At 60.1% G+C, this 22,247-nt stretch overlaps 2 protein-coding genes across 7 annotated transcripts in view; one reads left to right on the top strand and one right to left on the bottom strand.

The window, feature by feature from the left end:
* BBLN (bublin coiled coil protein) overlaps positions 1-22,113 on the bottom strand; it is a 29,200-nt gene extending 7,087 nt beyond the window's left edge. The window contains exons 1-2 of one of the 2 annotated variants that reach the window (XM_045573655.1): positions 21,872-22,113; positions 17,662-17,861 (exon numbers count right to left, since the gene is read on the bottom strand). In XM_045573655.1, the coding sequence (XP_045429611.1) occupies positions 17,662-17,861; positions 21,872-21,944 (273 nt within the window). In that variant the 5' untranslated portion in view covers positions 21,945-22,113. Of the gene's footprint in view, positions 1-17,372; positions 17,862-21,871 lie in introns of those variants that run through there. The other variant, XM_045573656.1, reaches the window with a different exon arrangement.
* CIZ1 (CDKN1A interacting zinc finger protein 1) lies at positions 887-16,500 on the top strand. Of its 5 annotated transcripts, XM_045573648.1 has the most exons (19): positions 888-1,060; positions 1,710-1,842; positions 2,031-2,149; positions 3,991-4,062; positions 6,417-6,634; positions 8,816-8,906; positions 9,074-9,158; positions 9,655-9,826; positions 9,872-9,967; positions 10,046-10,211; positions 10,445-10,566; positions 11,172-11,369; positions 12,083-12,207; positions 12,793-12,880; positions 13,289-13,402; positions 13,575-13,727; positions 15,199-15,268; positions 15,436-15,557; positions 16,170-16,500. In XM_045573648.1, exons 2-19 carry the CDS (start codon positions 1,715-1,717, stop codon positions 16,383-16,385), a joined length of 2,355 nt encoding a protein of 784 aa, XP_045429604.1. In that variant the 5' UTR covers positions 888-1,060; positions 1,710-1,714; the 3' UTR covers positions 16,386-16,500. The 5 variants fall into 5 exon arrangements, with proteins under 5 accessions (XP_045429602.1, XP_045429604.1, XP_045429603.1 ...); XM_045573646.1 differs by having other exon boundaries at positions 887-1,060; positions 8,831-8,906; positions 9,655-9,834; positions 9,877-10,211; XM_045573647.1 differs by having other exon boundaries at positions 9,655-9,967.
* Positions 22,114-22,247: the final 134 nt, after the last annotated feature.

The raw sequence follows: 22,247 nt of genomic DNA on the forward strand, positions 1-22,247 counted from the left end.
CCCTCAGGCCACCTGCAAAGCCCCAGCCTCCAGCGGCCCCTTCACCGCCTGGCCCGCGCCCTCCGCGTCCCTAAGTGCAGGGGAGTTAGGCGCCTGTGCCCCCTCCCGCCCTGCCCGCGGGGCTGCCGTAGGGCGGCCCTGAGCCTAGGCATCGCCTGTCACCTGGCCGAGGATGCTAGCCACCCCGGTCTCTCCCTGAACCGCGGGGTCCGCCCGGGTCTGCGCGCCCCCAGCGCACCGCGCCCGCCACAGACCCGCGCTCCGGGCGCCGGAGCGGGGCGGGCCCGCCGGGTACCGGCGTCGGGAACAGGGATCGCTTCGGGGTAACCGCGGGGTGTTTGGCTCCGTGACTGGTCTGGGGACAGAATCGGAGGGGATCCCTCCCGGGAGGGCCGTTCCGGGGTCAGGACGCGTTTTTATCAGGAAACGCAGCCCTCCGCGCCCACTCCCGGATCGGGGCCTCCAAACGCCGGAGCTGGATGGAGAGCGGGTCCTGCCCGGCCCCGGCGGCCCGACCGCCCAGCGGCGGCCGCAGCCCCGCCCCTCCCGGCCCCGCGCGGGGCCCCGGATCGCGGGGCCGCGGGGAGGTCGGTTGGGGACGGCGCTCCTCGAAGTCGCCCGCGATGTCCTTCCCGGACCACAGACCCCTCCTCCGGGCGACAGGCGGGCCCGGGGCTCAGAGCCGCCCCATCCGGGTGCGGAGGACGCGGGCCGGGGGGTCCGCGCCGCTCGGGGCCCCGCCGCAGCCCCGGGTCGCGCCCGCCCGCCCCCGGGCGCCAGGTGAGCGGCGCCGCCCGCAGCGTGACCCGTGCGCCCGGCTGCCGCTCGCGACGCGGCCCGCGGCGCCGGGGCCTCCGGGCCTCCAGGGGGCGCTGCCCGGCGCCGTCCGCTGCCCGCCCTCCGAGCCGGCAGGCCGGGTGGACCAGCGGGAGCCCGGGAGCCGGGATCCGAGCCCGCCGGGCCCGCGCGCGGCCGCCCTGCCCCCGGGGAGGCGCGGCGGCGGGAGGCGGTGCGGGGGGGACCGTGCGGGTCCCGCGGCCAGAGCCGCGCGGGGAGCCAGGTGCGCGGGCCGCGGCCGGCAGCGGGCAGCGGGCACGGGCGGAAGTCTTGGGGGGACACCGATAAGGCGGTGCGGCTGCAGGCGGAGGGGTCCCGGGCGGTGCTGTAACGCTGCCCGCCGCTTCTGCGGAGGGAGGGATAGCGGAAGGCGGGGGGGGATCGCTCCTACTTTGTTCCGGGCGCGAGGGCAAGGCTGAGGCTGGTGGGGGAGGTGCTGCTCTTACCGACCGAGAGGCGCTAGGGAGCGGGTGGGAGTGTCAGGGGGGCTGAGGGGGGGTGTTTGGGGGGGCTGGGGGGGTAAGAAGGGGGGCTGGCCTCCGTGGAGAAAGGCCGCAGGGGGCGGTGTATTGGGGTCAGATGCTCCCCCTGGACCCCGAGAGCTGGAGAGATGCAGGACGGGTTGGGCCTTTGGGGGCTGCTGGCAGGATTTGGGGGGCCTTGGCGGGAGGGTGGTTGGCTCCTGCTGTTGGGAGAATTGGGGGCGTGATGATGGGGAGGGGGGCAGCAACTGGACGCAGGCTGGGCGGGACCGGGAGAGTAAAGCTCAGCTGGCAGTGCTGGTGTGTGAGGGCGGGTGGGGGCGGGTGACATGGACGGAGGAGAGTTGGCCGGGCAGTGGGGAGCCCAGACGTCCCCCCCTTCCTCCCCAGCCACCATGTTCAACCAGCTCCAGCAGCAGCAGCTCCAGCAGCAGCTCCAGCAGCAGCAGCAGCAGTTGCTGCAGCTCCAGCAGCTGCTCCAGCAGCCCCCTCCGCAGGCCTCGCTGCCCATGGCGGTGAGCAGGTGAGTCCCCGGGACGGGGGCGGCTCTGGTCCTGCTCCTCGGACCCGGGCCTTGGAGACCCCTTCCCAGCGCTTCCTCCCAGAGACCTGCCTGCTGGAGGCCCGCAGGGTGTCACTGCCCATCCCAAGGGGGCAGAGGACGGAGGGGAGGGTCTCTGGAAAGTCTCCGAGCCCCCCCTCCACACGCAGGGGGCTCCCCCAGCAGCAGCCACAGCAGCAGCTCCTGAACCTCCAGGGCCCCAGCGCCGCCTCCCTCCTCAACGGCTCCATGCTGCTCCAGAGGGCTCTGCTTCTGCAGCAGCTGCAAGGTATGGACGGCCCCAGGCCCCTCACCGGCTCAGTGCCCGCTTCCCGGCGAACCCAGGTCTCCCCAGGCCCCCAGAGTAACCCTGAAGGGAGCATCCTAGTTTGCAGAGGGGAGACCCAGGCCCCAGGGGGTACAAGTTGCTCAGCCGCAGGCTGTCTCTCCGGCCACACACACGTGTGCCCTCGGCCGTGATGCCGGCTGCGTGGACAGCAGGCAGCACCTTCCGCTGGCCTTCGGAGTACGTGAGATGCTAGATGGGAAGAGCTGTCTGACCACCCTCCTCGGCTTCCCATGTGGCAGATGAGGAAGCTGAAGGTGCAGAGGAGGGAAGTCCTTTGCCCCGGGTCACACAGCACCCGCAGCGGCTGAGCTAGGCCCAGGCCCGAGCCTCCTGAACCCCTGGGTCTTCGAGTGGGTGCTTTCAGCCTGTGCCCTTGCCTCAGTTTCCCCATGTGGATAGCAGTTTTTGAGCTCTCTGAGATGCTGCTCCTGATACTTCCCAGGATACCCCAGCCCCTTCGGGAGTAATCCGGGGGCCAGTGACCTGGGGCCAGCTCACGCTCAGTCCCAGGCCGGCCCGTGGGGCGGTGTGCCTCGCCAGCCTGGACGCTGTGCTGAGGCCTTTCCACACGCAGTTCCCTGACTCCGCTACGGAGAGGCTCACTCATGACCCGTTTTACAGGCGACACACAGGCCCAGAGCGGGGCACTGCCCCAGGTCACAGGGAGGGCTGTGGGGAGGGAGAAGCAGAGCCCGGACCTCACCACAGAGCCGGGCGCTGAGACACTGGCCTCTCCTGCCACCAGCGGGGCTTGCAGCCAGGGCCACTGTGAGGGCTTCGGCCTCCGGTCACCTGCGTGGATGGTTCCGGGAGCTGGCATGTAAATGCCAGGCAGCCCGGCTGGCGTGGCTAAGCTGCCCGGATGTCATGCCATGCACTGAAGGTTGCTGGTTGGATTCCTGGTCAGGGCACATGCCTGGGCTGCGGGCTCGATTCTCAGTGGGGGGTTTTGGTGAGGCAGCTGATCGGTGTTCTCACATCGATGTTCCTCTCTCTCTCTCTCTCTCTCTCTCTCTCTCTCTCTCTCTCTCTCCCTCCCTCCCTCCCTCCCTCCCTCCCTCCCTCGCTCCTTCCCTCCCTCTCCCTTTCTCTCTCAAAAAAATCAATTACAAATCTTAAAAAAAAACCCAACAGAATTGTACACCTGAAATCTATATAATTTTATTAACCAACGTCACCCCAATAAATTCTATTTTCAAAAAACCAACAACAAAAAGAAAGAAAAAATTACAGGAAGATGAGTGGAGAGAGAAAACCACATACAGGGACCCACAATAGATACATGTATTTCCCCCACTTTGAAAGTTACACTCTTCAGAGACAGGTGAACAGAATATTTTTACAAGAGGATAAGGAAACCCAAATTACTGTGTGTCCCTCACTCACCTCCTGCAGAAAAGAACCACCTGTTTGGGGTTTGGCTGTGTTTCCTCCCCTTGTCTTCCGGGGGCAGCCGTGGGTTTGTGTGAGTGTGGTTATGGACACAGTGAGAGGCTGCCTCCTGTTTCTTCCTCACTGCAGCGAATGGCGCGATCACGTGCCATATAGTCTGACTTCTCTGGAAAGATTGTGTTTTAGCAGCTGTTCAATATTCCACTGGCGGGCGGAGCCCTTGCTTACCTCAATCTTCCCAGCCATTCTTTTTCCTATTTTAAATAACACTGAGACTATTTTCTTAGAATGGATTCCCAAGAGTAGAATAACTGGGTTGGGGCCGGGGTGGGGTCGGGGATGGGTATTTTATGGCTCTTGATAAGTATTGCCAACTTGCTTTCCTAAAGGACTGGACCAGTTTGCAATGTCACCAGCCACGTATGACAGTACCGGTCTCACCATGCCCACAGCAACACTGGGTATTATATGCTTTTTTATATATATATGTGTATATGCATATAACTTACTAATTTGGTTGGCAAAAAGCTATATTATTGATGTTTCCGTTTACATTTCTTGGAGTGCTAGTGCAGTTTTAACATTTTATGATGGTCTGTTAAGCACTTGTATTTCTTTTTGTGACTTGCCCATGTCCTTTGCCATTTTTCTTTTCTTTATTTTATTTTCTTTTATTTTATTTTATTTTATTTTATTTTATTTTATTTTATTTTATTTTATTTCTTTGCATAATCCCTTCAGTTTTTTCATCCGCCCCCAAAGGGCCTCTCCCCCCCAGCTTTCATTCTGTTCTCTGTATCTATAAGTCTGTTTTTGTCTTGTTTGTTAGCTTATTTTGTTCATTGGATTCCACGAATATGAGTGAAATCATATGCCTTTGTCTTTCTCTGGACGGCCTGTTTCACTTAGCACAATGCCCTCCGTGTCTGTCCACGCTGTTACAAAGAGAATCTCCTTCTTTTTTACGGCCGAGTAGTATTCCGTGTGTAATTTTACCACAGCTTTTTTTTTTTCATGATGAGATATAATTTTATCTAACTCAACATCAGCTTTCTTACACACACATTACAGTTTCGTGACTCTGTGTTTCATTAAAAAGTTGTACACTTTAACAGCTACCTCTTCTCTCAGGTGAAAGAACTGACAGAGCTTATGAATCTAAAACAGATCAAATGCATCACAACCAATTCCAAAAACATTGCGTCTCCACAGTTTTTTGAGTTTACAAGGAACATAGTTTGTGCCGCAGTGTGAGCTCCAGCGAGCATCGCATTCAGCGCTGTGCCCCCGCTGCTTCATCCATCCACCGCTCCTGACGGCCCCCTGGGCTGCTCCCCGATTTGGCTGTTGTAAGCACTGCTGCAGGAACACGGGTGCCCATCTCCTTTTAAACGGGTGTTTTGGGTTTCCTCGGATACATACCCAGAAGTAGAACCCCTGGGTCAAATAGGAGTTCCATTTTTAATTTTTTGAGGAAACTCCATACTGTTCTCCACAGCGGCTGCTCCAGCCTGCGTTCCCACCGGCAGTGCACGAGGGGTCCCTTTTCTCGGCATCCTCGCCAGCATTTGCTAATTTACTGATGGTAGCCATTCCGGCAGGCTTGAGGGCTTTGTCATTTTAACTTGGGAGTGTGCCATCTTTTATCTCCCTGTAAGAGCTGGTTGGCATTCTGTTCTCTCCCTGCACATCTGTGTACCTGTATTTAAGTCCATGCTAATTGAACCCTCACTATATGCAAGGAACACTTGTATATCTCATTGGACCCTCCTAAAAACGGTGAGTCAAGCACTATTATCCCCATTTCACAGATGAGGGAACTGAGGCCGAGAAGGGGGAACTGATTTGCTCAGGGTCACAGAGCTAGGACTATCGAGCCTGGATTTGAATAAGCTGTCACTGCACATCTGACGCCTGCCCTGCACCCTGTGCCTTTCCTCCAAGCCTGGGGGCCAGAGTTTGAACCGTCTGTTGTGGCTCAGATACTCCCCAAGCACTGGGGTGTTCAGCCTGACCAGTGTCCCCGGGTGGGTGGGGGGTGGGCAGTGGGAAGTAGACAAGGCAGTGGTGCAGCTGGTCCTAGAACGGGCGAGCTGGAGCCTCCGGGGACTGGGAGGCCCTGGCGCAGCCTCCAGAGGAAAACACCCACAGGGAGACCCGAAGGCTAAGTGGGAGGCAGTGGGGGCAGAAGTCCCAGGTGGAAGGAGCAGAGGCCGGAAGAAAGCGGGCTTGTTGAGGGGTACATGGGAGCCGTTAGCTGGAGTCTAGTGTGGGGCGAATAGAAAGAAAGGATGTCAGGGAGGAGGGCAAGGCGGGACCTGGCACGCTGAGCAGCAGGGAGCTGTGGAAGGTTTTGGCGGGGGGGGGGGGGTGGTGAAGTGAGAATGTGGTTTTAGATCACCCTTTGCTGCTGCCCAGGGCGAAAAGTGGCTGATATGCAGGGATGAAGTGGCTTTGGAAGGGCCTGGGAGTGGAGCTAGAGAGAGGAGTCGGGCTGGACTGGAAGAGGGGGAGGGATAGGGTTGGGGGTTTGGTGGTGGCTTATTGGGGGGATAAAGAGAGGAGGAGTCAGGAGGATCTCCCAGGGACCTGGGTAAGTCCTCCACTTTGTGTCCATGTCATCAGTAGAAACCATATCTGCCCTGCTGATGGCTGGACTCGTGTCTGGGGCCAGGCATAGAAAGCTTAGCCTCTACCGTCCAACCAAATGGTAAAGAGACCTTAGCGTTTATGTAAAACGAGTGTAACGTGAAAACAGGAGAATGCTCCACCTGCGGTATATTCTAACCCCTCTTCTCCATCTTCTCACCTACAGGTAACCTTCGCAGCTACAACTTGGCCACCCCGAACCTGACAGCCCCTAGCCTCACACCCCCCCAGATGGCCCCCCAAAACCTACAGCAGTATTTCCCCCAGGCCACTCAGCAGTCCCTGCTGGGCCCCCCTCCTGTCAGGGTCCCCATAAACCCCTCCAAGCTCATCCCTTCAGGTCGGAACCCCCAGAAACAGGCCCGGACCACCCCTGATCGCAAGGTGAGTGGTGGCTGGGGGCGGAGCAGGCAGGGATGGGAGCGGCGGGCCTGGTCACCAGCCCAGCTCCCCACTCTGGCTCACTGGGCAGGCCACACCCCTCTTTATGCCTTAGTTTCTCCATCTGTAAAGTGAGCATTAGGTAAGTTGGACTGTGTAGTGTTTCTCAAACTTGAAATATTCCTGAACCCCTCATGGGATTTTTGCCATGTCCAAATATCATCAGCATTATTATTTACCTAAAATTTCTCTTAAAAAATTTGAGCTATAGTTGACACATAACACTGTATTAGTTTTAGGAGTAATCTGACAGTTCTCCTTAAAATCAGCACTGCCGGATGGAAATAAAATGCAAGCCATATATGAAATTTAATTTTTTATAGTGATTATTTTAACATGTTGCACACCAGTAGTTTTATTGCTAGCTTTACTCAGTGGCCAGATGAGTTTCTATGGTACGAGTACAAAAAACATTTTACAAAGTCTCATACTTTAAAAAGATATTAGCTTGTAAGAACGTGTAATAAATAACTTCAAAACTCAATGGGTATTTAATTGTAAGGCATGCCTTTAACGTTTCTGTAAAACACGAAAGCACTTGTGGTCCGCCCGCAATGTGTTAACAAAGCAAAACAAAACAGGTGAATTTAATTTTAATTAAATATATGTTATTTAATCCAATATATTTAAAAATTACTATTCCAAAATGTAATCAGTATAAAAAAAAATGACCAAGGCGTTTTACTTTTTTTTTTCCTTTTGCTACTAAATCTTTAGAATCTGTTGTGCATTTTATACCAAAATCTCAGTTTGGCTTTCCGCATTTTAAGTTCTCAGGAGCCCCACCTGTGGCTCCCGGCTCCTGCCTGGGAGGGCACCGCTGAGTGAGCTGGCCTCTGCTCAGGGGTCGCTTGATTGGTTTGAGAGAAACATCGACTTGTTGTTCCGCTTATTTATGGCTCCCTGGTTGATTCTTGGACGGGCCCTGACGGGAGATCGAACCCGCAACCTTGGCACATCAGGATACTCTGGCCAGGGCCTCTGCTCAGTTATTTAAAAAGGAAACATATATCACTACCTAAAATATATATATTTATTGATAAAATAAACGCAGTAGGGAAGAAAGGTAATGGGGGTGCAACCATATTATAAAGCCCTGAGCTCCTCACTGGCCACCCTGCGCCTTCTGAGGGCTGAGTGCTTCAAAGGGAGGGTGCCCATAAGCAGAAAGACTGAGACTTTCTCTGCAAGGGGAATAACGTGCTCCCCGAGCCTGTCTGGCCCCGAACGCCCCTGCAGCTCCTCACACACGGTGCTCCTCAGAGAGGATTGGGGGGGGGCGGTACCCCCTTTCCGCCTGCTCCCAGGCAGCCCCCCTGGAGGTCCCGGCCTCTGGCCTTCCAGCGGCCTCTCCTCACATGAGCTTGTCTGTGACCCCCATGCCCATTTTACAAATGGGAAAACCGAGGCTCAGTGGGTGGAGTCGCCTTGAGTGAGAAGGACCCAGAGCTGGGCTTCCTGATTGGAAGGCAGGTGCCACGTCCCAAAGGTGGTTGCCGAAGGGCATGAGGCCTGATTGGTGCGCGTCCCGCTGAGCACTGGCTCCCAGGGTTTGCCCTTCCTCCGAGCCAGAGGCCATGCCCTCTCCTCGCTCAGCGCCCCTGACGGGTCCTTGTGAGAAGTGCGTCCGGGGCTCTGGGTCAAGACCTGGGGCAGGGAGAGGCCTGCGCTTCGGGGACAGGGCTCTGGCCTCTGGCGCGGAGGGTGGGTGTGGGGGCAGAGGTCGTTTTGTAGAGGAAGTAGGGGAGGTGGGGAGGCTCGGGGTGAAGAGAGAGTCCTCGGGCCATGAGAGGTCACAGGAGGGTGTCAGCCTGAGAGAGATGAGACGTGGTCAGGTGTGCATTGGAGGGGGGTCCCTCTGAGCTGGTTTGGGGGGAAGAGGGTGGGGGAGTCAGCATGCAGCACCGTGGCCAGGAGAGGACTCATGTCCCCCAAACCGGGTTTCCTTGACGTCAGCCCTAGACGCCATTCCTACGGCCTTTAAGATCATCTCGGTGGCTCTGGGCCAGGCCCACCAGAGGCCCAGTCCCCTCCACCCCCTGGGCCACTGCAGCTGCTCTTGGGCAAGGATGTATTGGCCAGGGTGGGCGGTGGGCGTCAGAAACGGTTTCTGACTGGAAGCAGGACTCTTCTTCGCAGACGATGCCCGTGGAAGACGGGGCAGACCCCCCAGCGGGGTCTGAGGACTCTGCGGAGCCCCAAACGGACACGCCGGGTGAGGGAGCTGCTGGTCCCTCAGAGCGGATGGGGGTGGGGGCAGGTGGGTGCAGGGTGGGTAATGGAGGCAGGGATCTGGGTGGGGGGCGAGCCCAGGCCTTCTCTCCTAGAGATCGCTCGTGCTTTGCCCGTCCCTGGCGGCCACTCATCTGCCCTTCGTTCTAGACCAAGGCTCCCCTCCCCGCCCGGATGGTGCTGCTAAGGAGAAATGCACTTCGGCGTCTGAGCCACCGGCTAAAAGGCCGAAGAGGTAACTGATGCTGAAACCCTGCTGGGACTCTCATTCCTGCAGCGGTGTGGGGGCGGGTGTAGGGGGGCGGAAAGTACCCTTCAGGGGCATTGAAACAAGGAGAGGGCATTGGCTTCTGGCTCCGAGGAAGGTCAAACCTGATTCTGCATCTCACTGGGAAGGCCCAGGCCAGACGGATGTCTCACTGTCTGAGCCTCCAGGGACAGACGAGTGGCCAGGATGGAGGGTGAAGACGTGCAGCTGGGACCTAGATGGGCAGGGGCGGGGCGGGACGCGGGGAGAGGAGAAGCCCTCCAGGGCCTTCGCTGCATATTAGCAAGTTGTGGGAGCCAGTGATCCCACCCACTTATTTCGGTGAAACTGGGGCCCTGAGAGCCAAAGGGACTTGCCCACATGCCCCGCTCGCATGTGGTAGCGTGACGGTTGGAACTGGGTCTCAGCCTTTCTAGGGAGCCAGTTGGGAGGCGTGAATTTGATCTCCTTTGGCCCTTCCTAGCTCAGAGGAGCCCACAGGAAAGGGACCCCCAGGGCAGCTGCAGGCGAAGGTCCAGCCGCAGGCCCGGATGACGGCACCGAAGCAGACGCAGACGCCCGAGCTGCTGCCTGACCCCCTGGAAGCCCGCGTGTGGCCACGGTTCCAGCCGCGGGTCCTGCAGATCCAGGCCCAGGTGCAGCCACAGATTCAGCCGCAGGTGCCGCCCGCGGGCGCCCAGGTGCAGCCAACGCTGCAGAAGCAGGTGCAGGCACAGACCTCCCCAGAGCACTTACTGCCGCGGCCGGCGCAGACGGAGGCGGAGCCACCGACGCAGGTGCAGCCGCAGGTGCAGCCCCCGAGGCAGGTGCAGCCCCAGCTGCAGAAGCAGCCACAGACACAGACATGTCCGCAGGTCCAGGCAGGAACACAGCCCAGGGTCCAGCCCTCGGAGCAGCCACCGGACCAGCCGGAGGGGCAGCCTCCAACCCAGCCCCCGGTGCTGGCGTCAGGGCAGGCGCCCGTTCCGGCTGATGCCCCTCGGCAGGAGTCACCGCCCGGTGCGGGAGAAACGGAAGCAGGTAAGGGAGCGTTGGCTTCCAGCCGGCCCCGTGATGAAAGCTTTGTCCGGACCCCTCCGTCCTCCCCTGGCACAGTCCGGCTCTGCCTGGGACCAAGGCTTGGACCCAGAATCAGGCCATTCACACCAGCAGCTTCGAGGCCTGGGCTGTGAGCACAGAGGTGGCCCTGGGGCTCAGGTCCCTGTGGGTCGGGCGGGAGATGGGCCCAGGAAACAGCACCCGTGTCATTGCAGGCCTGGAGGAGGCCTCCCCGGAGCCGGGGGCGGCCCAGGGCAGCACGGAGCAGCGCCAGGAGGAGCTGACCGGCGGCCTGGATGTGGGAGAATGTGAAAAAAGAGCAAGAGAGATGCTCAGGGTGGGTAGAGGACCACAGTGCCCACGGCGGGAGGGCCTCTTTCTACACCAGGCCCCCTCGGGGCCCCTCATGTTTCCCCACCTGGGACGTATGCCTGCAGCCCGGGCTTGTGGGCAGAGCGGAGTGGGTTTGAGTCAAACTCCTCATGCTGTCGAACCGGCTTCACACGCCTCTGCTCTGAAGAGCGGATGCTATTTTGGGGACAAGAGTCCCTTCCAGCCTGCTCATCCCCAAACTGGAGCGCCTGCTCCCCTCCCTCCCACGTTGCTCTTTAGAGAGAGTGGGGTGTCCGTCCGGGCCCAGCTCTGCCTCACGGCGGATTGTGGCCAAACGTGTTTCCTCCTGTGTGTCTCTGTTTCTCCATGTCAGTCATGAGGGTGGGTGGGCTTTAGATTGGGGGGGGGGGCTGGCTTTGTATCCTGACCGCAGTGCTCCCCAGCTGTGTGAGCTCAGGCAGTCATCGAACAGCTGAGAGCCTCAGTTTCCCCATCTGTAACGGGGCTCTCGGGAGGCCTGACGGGAGCAGGCACACGGGGCTTTAGCGCCGGGGCTGGCCCACCAGGCGCGCCCAGCCGGTGGTAGCTCTGCTCCCGCTCCTGGCGCAGGCGTGGGGTGCCGGGGGCTCCCTGAAGGTCACCATCCTGCAGAGCAGCGACAGCCGGGCCTTCAGCACCGTATCCCTCGCACCCGGGCCACGCTCCAGCGACTCTGCCTCCGCCAGCCCTGCCGCCGCCAGCGTGCCCCCCAAGCGGGTGCTCCAGTTCTTCTGCTACCTGTGCAGGGCCGGCTGCTGCAGCCAGCAGGTACCACCCCCGTCCGGGCGGCAGGCGGGCGGGCGGAGGGTGCCCAGCCTGCCCGGTCCATGGCTGCGTGCGTGGCCGCGTGGGCGCCATGAGCCCGGGGCCTGGCAGCTGGGCGCTGCCCAGGGCACATGTTCAGAGCAGCCACGAAGGCAGGATGTCACCGTCAGGCAGAGCTGGTGTGAATCGGCCCTGCCCAGCCCTGTGGACCTGGGAAGGAATTCACCCTTTGTGCCTCAGTTTCCTCCTGCGTCAGATGGAGAAACATTTAGAACGCACCACATCCGGTGGTTCTGAGGATTCAGCGACTCGACATTGAAGTCACGAGCCCCAGGCCCAGCCCGGGGCGGGCGTCGCATGAATAACAGCATGAGGCCCGGGGTGTGGTGGTCACCCCGCTGCTCTGTGCCTGGCCTGGCAGAGCCGGGGCCTGACAGTTCATCAGAGGGCTCCCGGTCTCCGAGGTGCCCGCCCAGGCTCCAGGGGGAGCGGAAGCTCTGGCTGCTGTGTGCTCACTCTGTGCCTCAGTTTACCATCCTTCCGTGGCCCACACAGGGTAGTTGTAGGAGAGATGGATTCTCAGTGGTATTGGGCAGCCATGAAGCCGAGGTCAGAGGCCTCCTCCCCGGGCCCCAGGCCTGCCTGCCTCCCGGGACTCAGTCCTCATGCCCGCCCCCCCCTTCCTCTCCCCCCTCCTTCCCCCCCTCCCGGTGCAGGAGTTCCAGGACCACATGGCGGGGGCCCAGCACCAGCAGCGGCTCGGGGAGATCCAGCACCTGAGCCAGGCCTGCCTCCTGTCCCTGCTGCCCGTGCCCCGGGACGTCCTGGACAGAGAGGCTGAGTGAGTGCGGGATCTCGGGGGCCCTTGTGGGGGGCGGGCCGTCTCCCAGGCCAGGCCGGGCTGCGACGGGCCCTGATTCTACCTCTGCACGGTCTGCCTGTGTGCTGAGCACTGCCCTCCCCCAGAGGCCTCTTCACACCATTGACTGTGTGCCCTGGAACCTCAGCTTTCCTGTCCGTACAATGGCCCCCTAAGGGCTGTGATGCAGGAACTCATGAACTGGAGGTCCCTCCGGGCTCCATCCGGGCAGGAGGGGTGTGACTGTCCCCGTGGGCGGGCCGCTCTGGGAGCCACAGGGCATCACACTGGAGGGTAAAGAAAGGTTTTCAGGGCCTGGCACCCTCCGAAGTGTCGCCGTCCTGGTGACCCTCTGGCCTCCCAGATGCTTCCCGATCTCCCTTCTCCCCCAGCTCTCCTGGTGCACGCTCCCTCGGGAGCATTCCTCCAGAGGACGTTCCGAGCGTTTGGTTAAGCTTCCCAGGGAGTCCCTGCTGGGATGGCTCTGGTTTCCCGGACACCCGGGAGAGAGGCTGTCTGTCCGGGAACGCGGTGTCATGCCGCCTTGTTCTGATTGTCGTCACCCAGGGAGCCGCCTCCGAGGCGCTGGTGCCACACCTGCCGCGTCTACTACGTGGGGGACCTGATCCAGCACCGCCGGACGCAGGACCACAAGGTGCGAGGCCCCGGCTGTGCCGTCTCGGTGCCGGGGCCGGGGGGGAGGGAGTCCAGGCCGGAAGGGAACGTCGGTGTCCGTCTGTCTCTGCGTGGCCATCCCCCAGCAGTGCGGCTTCTCAGCGATTCCATCATGTTTCTTCTCTGGGCTTCAGTGTCCCCATCTGCCCGGTGGGCCGGGCACCAGCTCGCCCCGCCGTGGAGCCTGGGGCTCGGGGCTCCTCTCTCTGTTGCCGTCCGCCGCCCCATGGCGGAGCCAGCGGCACGGGGGGGACGTGCTTGCCCGTGCTCTGGCACGGGGGCTGCGTGGAGCCAGCTGGTGACAGGCGGTGGCCGGCAGCAGGGAAGCGAGGGCTGTGGTCCTGGGAGCGCTGCCCGCCACCCACTCGGTCCGCCCTCCTCCCCCCAGATCGCCAAGCAGGCCCTGCGGCCTTTCTGCACCATCTGCAGCCGCTACTTCCGGACCCCCCGCAAGTTCGTGGAGCACGTGAAGTCTCAGGGGCACAAGGACAAAGCCAAGGAGGTAACCCCCGCTCCCGCGGAGGACATGGGCTCAGAGGCGTGAGGTTTATCCCAGCCCGAACGAACTCCCGGCAGGTCCAGGGCCGCTGGGATTCCCAGGAGGGTGGGGTGGACGGCGTGTGGCACCCTGGCCACCCAGAGCCGACCTGAGCCCTCACCCACTTCCCGGGCAGCTGAAGATGTCCGAGAAGGAGCCAGCTGGCCAGGAGGACCACTTCATCACGGTGGATGCCGTGGGTTGCTTTGAGGACGATGACGAGGAGGAGGAGGAGGAGGAGGAGGAGAATGAGGAAGAGATCGAGGCTGAGGAGGAATTCTGCAAGCAGGTGCTTGCGGGGAGGAAGGGATGTGGGAGGCTGGCTGGAGGCCGGATTCCCTGCCTGCTCCAATCTAGTATTATCAGTAACTGTGTTCTGTGGGGCTTTGTAAACACACCACGGTGACTTCAGGTGGCAGTGAGATCTTCAAAGGAACAGCATCCGTAAGGGCGTGGGGGGGGACGATGCAGCACATACAGGAAAGGTGCGCTAAGAAGCTGCTAATGATGGTAGCTCACACTTTTTTAAAAAGTATGTTTTATTGATTTTATACAGAGTGGAAGGGTGAGGGATAGAGAGCTAGAAACATCGACGAGAGAAGCATCAACCAGCTGCCTCCTGCACACCCCCTATCGGGGATGTGCCCACAACCAATGTACGTGCCCTTGACCGGAATCGAACCTAGGACCTTTCAATCCGCAGACCGACGCTCTATCCACTGAGCCAAACCGGTTTCGGCTAGCTCACGCTTTTTGAGCACCTGCCTGTATGGCGGGCATGCACCCAGCACGTTCCTGGCAGAATCTCACCAACTGGGATGCCCGGTTGTGCTCGGAACTCTGTCTCCCATGAGCTACTCTTCAGTTAACAGATGTTTCCGGAGCAGCTGTTCTGGGCCAGGCCCGGCAGACTCACCCGTTACAGCCCCGGGTGATGGGGCGGCAGAAAGGACGCAGAGGGACTGTGGAGGGAGGCTGGCAGGGTGGCCTCCAGCCCCAGTCCGGTTAGGGGTGAGGCTGGCCTTGCTCTTCAGTCAGAAGCCCCATGGCGGCTCTGAGCCTGTTTCCTCCTTTCACACAGTCCCCCCTCAGGCTGTGAGGGTCCCGCCCCGGCTGGCACACGGGCGTGGCTGTCACACTTAGAAGCTATGTTTGCTGCCTGGTGTTGGGAGGCTCTGTTAGGCACGGGGAGGCTGACATGGCTGGAGTCAGGTGGCCTCAGCTGGAAGGGGCCTGTGGCCAGGTGAGACGGGGGGGGGGGGGGGGGGGTGTCCTAGGTCACCCAGAACCCATCCCCCGGGACTGAGGTCACTGCAGCATCAGCCGGGACTCATGGGCTGGCAGGGGCTCCCGGTGAAATGTGAAAGCAGGACTTGGGGCCCCCGGGTTCACTGCCCTGGCTCCTCCCCAGACCAGCTGTATGACGCCAGGCAGGAGAGTTCAAGTTTCCTCTATGTAAAATGTGTGAACCATGGGTGTTGGTCGTGAGGATTCAGCCAGGTGGCATGTGTGACGTGTTGGGCACACCGGGCATGGCTTATGGCCATGTGGGAGCAGGAGGGCTTCCTGGAGGAAGGGACGGGTTGAGCTGAGCCTACACAGTATCGATGGGGAAGGGAAGCAGGACGGGCCTGTGCGAAGGCTCAGAGAACGCCTCCCTCAGCCTCCTCACAATCCCCGGCACTGAGTGTAAGAGCGTGGGTGAGCTCTGAGCCCCCCGCCTGCATTCAGATCTGAGGCCCACACTTGCTTCTCTCCAGGGAAGGTCCAAAGGGACAGCCACAGACGAGTGGAAGGACTCAGAGACCCACAGCCCCAGCACCGCACATGGTAAGACCTCGGCCTCCGGGTGCCCCCGGATCCCGGCCACAGCACCTGCCCAGGGGCCTGTCCTCTGCCCCTTCCTCCCGCCAGAAGGAAGGAGGGAACGAATGGGCTCTAAAGGGCGGCACGCTGGTGGGCGTGGAGGAACGTGAGTGACAGACCCCTGCCCACAGGCGCGGACGTCATGGTGCCGGTGATGGGCTACGTCTGCCGCATCTGCCACAAGTTCTACCACGGCAACTCGGGGGCCAAGCTCTCCCACTGCAAGTCCGCGGCCCACCTGGAGAACCTGCAGGTGAGTTGGCCTCGGGCCCCCCCACCTCCCACCCCCCACTCCCTCCCTCCAAACTGGAGTGACGGCCGGTGGCCACCTCCCTCCTGTGTGTGACCCCAGTTCCCAGACACCCCCCACAGCCCCCCCCATACACACACCCACACACCCACACACACATCCATACACACACACACACACACACACACCACACACACACCCCCACACACACACACCCCACAGACACACACACACACACACACCCCCACACACACACATGCACACCCCCCCACACACACCCCCCCCACACACCCCACACACACACCCACACACACACACACACACACACGCACACACGCACACACGCACACACCCACACACCCACACACACACACTCACACACACACTCACACACACACACAGGGAGGACTTGCCACAAAGGGGAGAACCAGGGCGGGGCTCTTGCTGTTTCTGTTGTGGGAGGGGCGGTGCTGAGGGCCAGGCCCAGGGAGGCTGAGCGCACACACAGGGTCACACTGCCCGTCCAGCGCCCTCTCGCTGGGCTGGGGAGGCAGCTGCTGGCCCGGAGCGCACCAGGCGGGGAGGCCCTGCCCCATCTGCGCTCTCTGTGCCCAGAAACACAAGAAGGCCCAGGATCCCAGCCCTGCCGCCAGGCCCGTGAGCCGCCGGTGTGCCATCACCGCCCGCAACGCCCTGACGGCTCTGTTCACCGCCAGCGGCCGCTCGCACCCCCAGCCCGGCATCCAGGACACGGCCAAGCCCCCCAGCAAGGTGACCGCCCAGGCTCCCCAGCCCCCCCCATTCAGGCGCTCAACCCGCCTCAAAACCTGACGGGAGCTCCCACAGCCGCCTGGTGGGCCCAGAGCTGTGCTTCCGGGAGTCTGCACAGAAACTTGACCTGGTTGGTGTTTTTACCCAGAAACCCAATAAAAGAAAGTAGCTTGGTTGTCTGGTCCCCACCAGCACTCTGTCTGGGTGGACGGGGAAGGGCGGCACCAGCCAGCTCTCAGTCTGACAGCCGAACAGGTTCCCAAACCAGAGGTTCTGGGACCACAGGCGCTTCACCTCTCTGAGCCTCAGTTTCCCTCTTAGTAATGTCTCAGGGCCAGGAAAATGGTCAAGTGAGATCTCATTTAATCCTCACAGTGCCCCTAGGAGGGAGGTCCTGTTACCCCAAATTCAGGATAAGGAAAGGAAGGCCTAGCAAGGTCAAGTGGCTGGCTAAAGGTCACACACCAGTGAGTGGCCAGGATTGGACTCCAGGCCTGAGCGCTGGGCCCTCTCTCCAGAGGGATTCTGTGGGGGCTGGAGTCAGGAAGGGGGGCCTTTCTGCTCCCCCGGTTCCCAGTTCACGGTGCACTAATGGTGACCTGCCTTCTCGTCAAGTGACCTGGGATGAGTCATCCGTGACTGGAGCCTGGGCAGAGTTACCTTTGTTGCTGCTGTTGCCCCATTTGGAAAGCCCCTTCCAGATCAGACAGCCAGACCAACCCTGGTGTTGGCCAGCTGGGGAGACTGAGGCCAAGAGCAGGAGGGTGGTGCCCACGCTCCCGCACCGTGCCTTGGCGGTCTTAGTGACAGCCCTAGTACCCAGAGAAGCTAAGGGCATCGCACAGGTCAGACAGCATGGCCAGTGCTGTCTCACCCTGGCTGGGGAGGAAGTCCTCACCTCACCTGTCCTCTCTGTGCCAAGAAATAAGGAAAACAAGAACCCATTCCCCCCTCCAGGCCCACCAGCAGCACCTGAACGCCCTGACTGCTCTGTCCAGCTGTCGCCCTGGGGTTCGCACCAGGATCCAGGCAGAGGCGCGGTGTTGTTGGAGACACGTTTAATGTGGACATTGGAGGCCTGGGCAGAGGGAGAGTGCCCAGGGGTGGGACAGGCAGGCAAGGGGGGAGGGAAGGCGGGGCGGGGGAGGTGCCTGCGCACGAGGGAGGGTCTGAGAGTGGCTCAGGCAGGCAGAGCCGCCGGGGGACCTGGGGCCAGCCCTTGAGAAGGCATCTGAATCAGGTGGTGAGTGCCCAGGCCGGAGCCCCGCCCCGAGGGGCAGGGGGCGGGCCTGCGAGGAGCCTAGGCACCGGCGTCGTCCTCGTAGATGGCGTCGTAGGCGTCGTAGTAGTATTCGTCGTCATCGTCATCCTCGTCGTCATCGAGGTCCTCCCCTAGCTGCTGCTGGAACTCCAGGCGCGTCTGCCGGTTGGACTCCAGCAGCTCCTGGAGGCGGGCGTGGAGGTGGTCGTTCTGCTCCTCCAGGTGGTCCAGGCAGGTGTTGATCTGGTCCAACATGGAGTTGATGGCAGCGTATTCTGGAGGAAGGGAAAGAGAGTGCTCACAGACACCCCTCACCCCCAGCCTGACTGCTAAAGGGCTCCTTCCTGAGCCTCAGCTCAGGTCACTGTGTGCAAAGGGGTGGACATAAAAAGAGGGAAGGCTTTAGAGAGAGAACGCCTTAGCACAGTGGTCGGCAAACTGCGGTAAGAGAGCCACATGTGGTTCTCTGGCCCCCGAGTGTGGCTCTTCCACAAAATGCCACAGCCTGGGCGAGTCCATTTTGTTTTTTGTTGTTGTATAAAAAATATATATTTTATTGATTTTTTACAGAGAGGAAGGGAGAGGTATAAAGAGGTAGAAACATCTTTTTAAAAAACATATATTTTATTGATTTTCCACAGGGAGAAAGGGAGAGAGATAGAGAGCTAGAAATGATGAGAGAGAAACATCAACCAGCTGCCTCTTGCACACCCCCTACCGGGAATGTGCCCGCAACCAACGTACATGCCCTTGACCAGAATCGAACCCGGGACCTTTCAGTCCACAGACTAATGTTCTATTCACTGAGCCAAACTGGTATTGGCATATTTTGAAGAAGTGGCGTTAGAAGAAGTTTAAGTTTTAAAAGTTTGGTTCTCAAAAGAAATTTCAATCGTTGTCCTGTTGATATTTGGCTGTGTTGAGTTTGCCGACCACTGCCCTAGCACACAGGGTCAGCCAGGTCCTGCCTGGGAAGTCCTGCCAGATACCAACCTCCTTTCCACTCCTTCACCTGAGAGGCCACGCTCCCCTTCCTGAGTCAGGCAACCCAGGCCTCTGGCCCTAGGCAAGCCCATCCCGCCAGCTCTTCATGCCTCTGCCCTCACAATGAGACACCCAGGAGACTCCAAGACCCACTCCCCCCCCCCCCCCCCCCCGCCTTTTCCTCTCCTCTCACATCTGCCTTTGCCCACCTCGGGCCCCTTGTACATGCTGTTGCCTCTGCCTGGAGTGCACTGTACCCCTCCTGTCTTCCCTCCTCTCCTCCTGGAGGGTCCTACTCATGCTTCACGGCTCAGCATGGAAGTCACCCCAGGGAGCCCTCCCAACACCCCAGGCCACACCCCTCTATGCCTGACTCCCTTCCGCACCCCTCGGGCCTCCGGCTCTGATGGCCTGCGTGCTGGTCTGCCTCCCCCACCAGGCACAGAGCTCCGTGAGAAGTGGATGGTCTTGTGTTCACTGCTGTTTGCCCGAGGCGCTCCCTGAGCGTCTGCTGAATGAATGAATGAATGAATGGATGAATGAATGAAGCCTCCTGCTTTCCAGCCCTTCTGCCTTTGCTTGGCTGTCCCTGCCACCCACAATACCGCAACAGCAGCCATTTAGCAGCTCGCTCCAAACACCTCTTCTGAGAAGCCCTTCCTGGTCTCCACCAGAAACCGTCACTGCCTCCTCCTCAGCCATCCCTGACCGGCACCCAGCAACACAGTGTCCCGTGGGGCCAAGGGCTGGCCTGTGCCCACTGTGGGAGCCAGTCTGAGCCAGCCCGTGACTCAGATACACTCTGCTGCCAGCTGGGGACGGGGGGAAGTGGCTGGCAGAGTCTGGAAAAGGCCAGCGCTGGAGGGTGTCTGGAATATGGATGCGAATATGGTTTTAAATCTGTCTGCATTCTGGAGGAAGAGCGCCCGTCACCCAGTGTTGGCACACCTCAGAGGCCAGAGGCCTGGAAAGTCTCTGGTGGGCTTTGCAATCCAACCACCTGGTGGTACAGGAGGGGAAACTGAGGCCGGGGAAGGAAAGGACTTGCCCAGGGTCCTCCAGCTGGTCAGAGGTCAGAGCCAAGATTCAGACTTGGGAAGTGGGGCCCTTGGGCTTCAGCCCCCGCTCAGCTCCATCCCAGGAAGTTCCTGCAACCTCCCTGGAGAAGGGAGACAGCGCTGGTGGCTGTGAGGGTTCAAGAGTATCAAGGGCTCAGGTAGGCTGCAGCAAGTACCTAATGCACATGTGTCAAACACAAGGCCCGCGGGCCAAATCCGTCCCTCCAGGCCTTGCAATGTGGCCCGCCCCGCGCTGTCATCACTGCACTCCGCTGCGTTTCCATCACAATGACAGTTTATGACTGTTCAGTAAACCATTCGGCCCGCGATTTAGGCTGGATTTTAGATTTTGGCCCCTTCTCTGATTGAGTTCGACACCCCTAACCTAATGCATGGTCATTGTCACCACCATGTCATTGTCACCACCATGGTCACTGTCACCACCATGTCATTGTCACCACCATGGTCACTGTCACCACCATAGTCACTGTCACCACCATGTCATTGTCACCACCATGTCATTGTCACCACCATGGTCATTGTCACCACCATAGTCACTGTCACCACCATGTCATTGTCACCACCATGGTCACTGTCACCACCATAGTCACTGTCACCACCATGTCATTGTCACCACCATGTCATTGTCACCACCATGGTCATTATCACCACCATGGTCATTGTCACCACCATGGTCATTGTCACCATGGTCATTGTCACCACCATGGTCATTATCACCACCATGGTCATTGTCATCACCACGTCCCCTTCTGTGTCAACAGTCTGTGTCAACAGACACAGCCAGGAGAAGGACGAGGAGGCGTGTCTCCACAGCACGGGCCAGGCTTCCTCTGTGCCAAGGTGCTGCCCAGGTCCAAGCCTTCACCCCGCTCCTCCCACCGTGCAAAGTGCCGTGCCTCTGCCAGCGACCACTCAGTGCGAGTCCGGGAGGCCCTTTTCTTTTTTTAATTAAATATATTTCATTGACTTTTTTACAGAAATGAAGGGAGGGAGAGTTAGAAACATAGATCAGCTGCCTCCTGCACACCCCCCACTGGGGATGTGCCCACAACCAAGGTGCATGCCCCTGACCGGAATTTAACCCGGGACCCTTCAGTCTGAGGCCGAGGCTCTAACCACTGAACCAAACCGGCCCTTCTTGCTGTAGCTTCACACACACACCTGGCCCCGTCCAGGGCAGAGCGGGCAGCTCGCCACTTTTCCTGTGGGAGGTCAACTCTATTAAACGCAGGCCCTGGGCGACGGAAGCGTTCTAACACTACTGAGGTGAGGCCCTCGCCAGCTTGGCTCAGTGGACAGAGCGTCAGCCTGCAGACTGAAGGGTCCCGGGTTCGATTCTTTAAGGGCACAAGCCCAGGTTGCAGGTCCAACCCCAGTAGGGGGCGTGCAGGAGGCAGCCAATCAATGATTCTTTCTCATCATTGATGCTTCTATCTCTCTTTCACTCTCTGAAATCAATAAAAATATATTTTAAAAAAATAAAACTATTGAGGTGACGGATGCACACTCTGGATACTGAGAAACCCACTGAATCGTACAATTTAAATGGATGAGTTGTATAGTATGTGGATTATAGCTCAATAAAGCTGTTACCAAAGCAAAACGCAGATGCCATCCCCTACCTTTACTGAGTCCTGCATCGAAGAGCCCAGTCTTTATTACACCAAGAATGACAATAGCCATTTACTGAACACTCGCATTTCGGGACCTGCTAAGCATTTCTCATTCATTTTCCCATTTAATCCTGACACATCCCAAAGCCGAGGCATCAGTCACTATGATTTTACGGATGAGAGCACAGGCTTCAGAGGGCGAGCAGGAAGCTGACGGTCCTCCCTGCACTCCTCACCCACCTCCCTCCGCCGCAGTGCTGTGCACACAGAGGCTGCTTGGTAAACAGGTCACATTCAAACCGCCCTCGGGCTGGGCCACCGCGGCCCGCGGCCCCCTCCGGGGCCGAACCAAGGACGGAGCACACCCCAAAGCGCGGGGGTGAGGCAGCCCGGACTCGGTGACATGGGGCCCGCCGCTCACAGAGCCGATGCTCAGGCGCCCACACCCGCTGGCAGGTGCTCGCCCCGAACCTGCAGCCCAGCCAGGACCCAGCCAGGAGCGGGGCATGGGAGGCCCCTTCCTTCCCAACCCCTCTCCGCGCCCCCTCCACCTTCCCGGGAAGGGACCCTGAGAAAGCAGCTGCCGCCTCCGCAGTCCCCCTGCGTCACCTGCATCCCCGAAGCTGTCTTCCTCGTCTTCCGTGCTCGGCAGCAACGGCATGCCCATATTGGGGCCCGACATTGCGGGCTCGGGCGCCGCAGAGGCCACGAGACGCTGAGACGCCGCGACCGTCACGCAGAAACCCGCGTCGGGCGGAAGGTGGAGGGGGCGGGCGTCGCGCGGGGCCGGAAGCGGGGAGCCGCGCGGAGGAACGCGACCTGCGGGCTGGGCAGCCGGGACCCCGCCCACAAGGCCAGGAGCCCCACCCCGGTTATAACCCCGCCCCGTCCGTCATCAGACCCCGCCCCTCCGCAGCCAGAACCCCGCCCCGCCCGCCGCCAGGCCCCGCCCCCTCCGGGCTCCGCCCTCTCAGTCGAGCTCCTC

The sequence above is a fragment of the Pipistrellus kuhlii genome, unplaced genomic scaffold, assembly GCF_014108245.1.
Source record: "Pipistrellus kuhlii isolate mPipKuh1 unplaced genomic scaffold, mPipKuh1.p scaffold_m20_p_53, whole genome shotgun sequence".
In the NCBI taxonomy this organism is placed as follows: Eukaryota; Metazoa; Chordata; class Mammalia; order Chiroptera; family Vespertilionidae; genus Pipistrellus; species Pipistrellus kuhlii.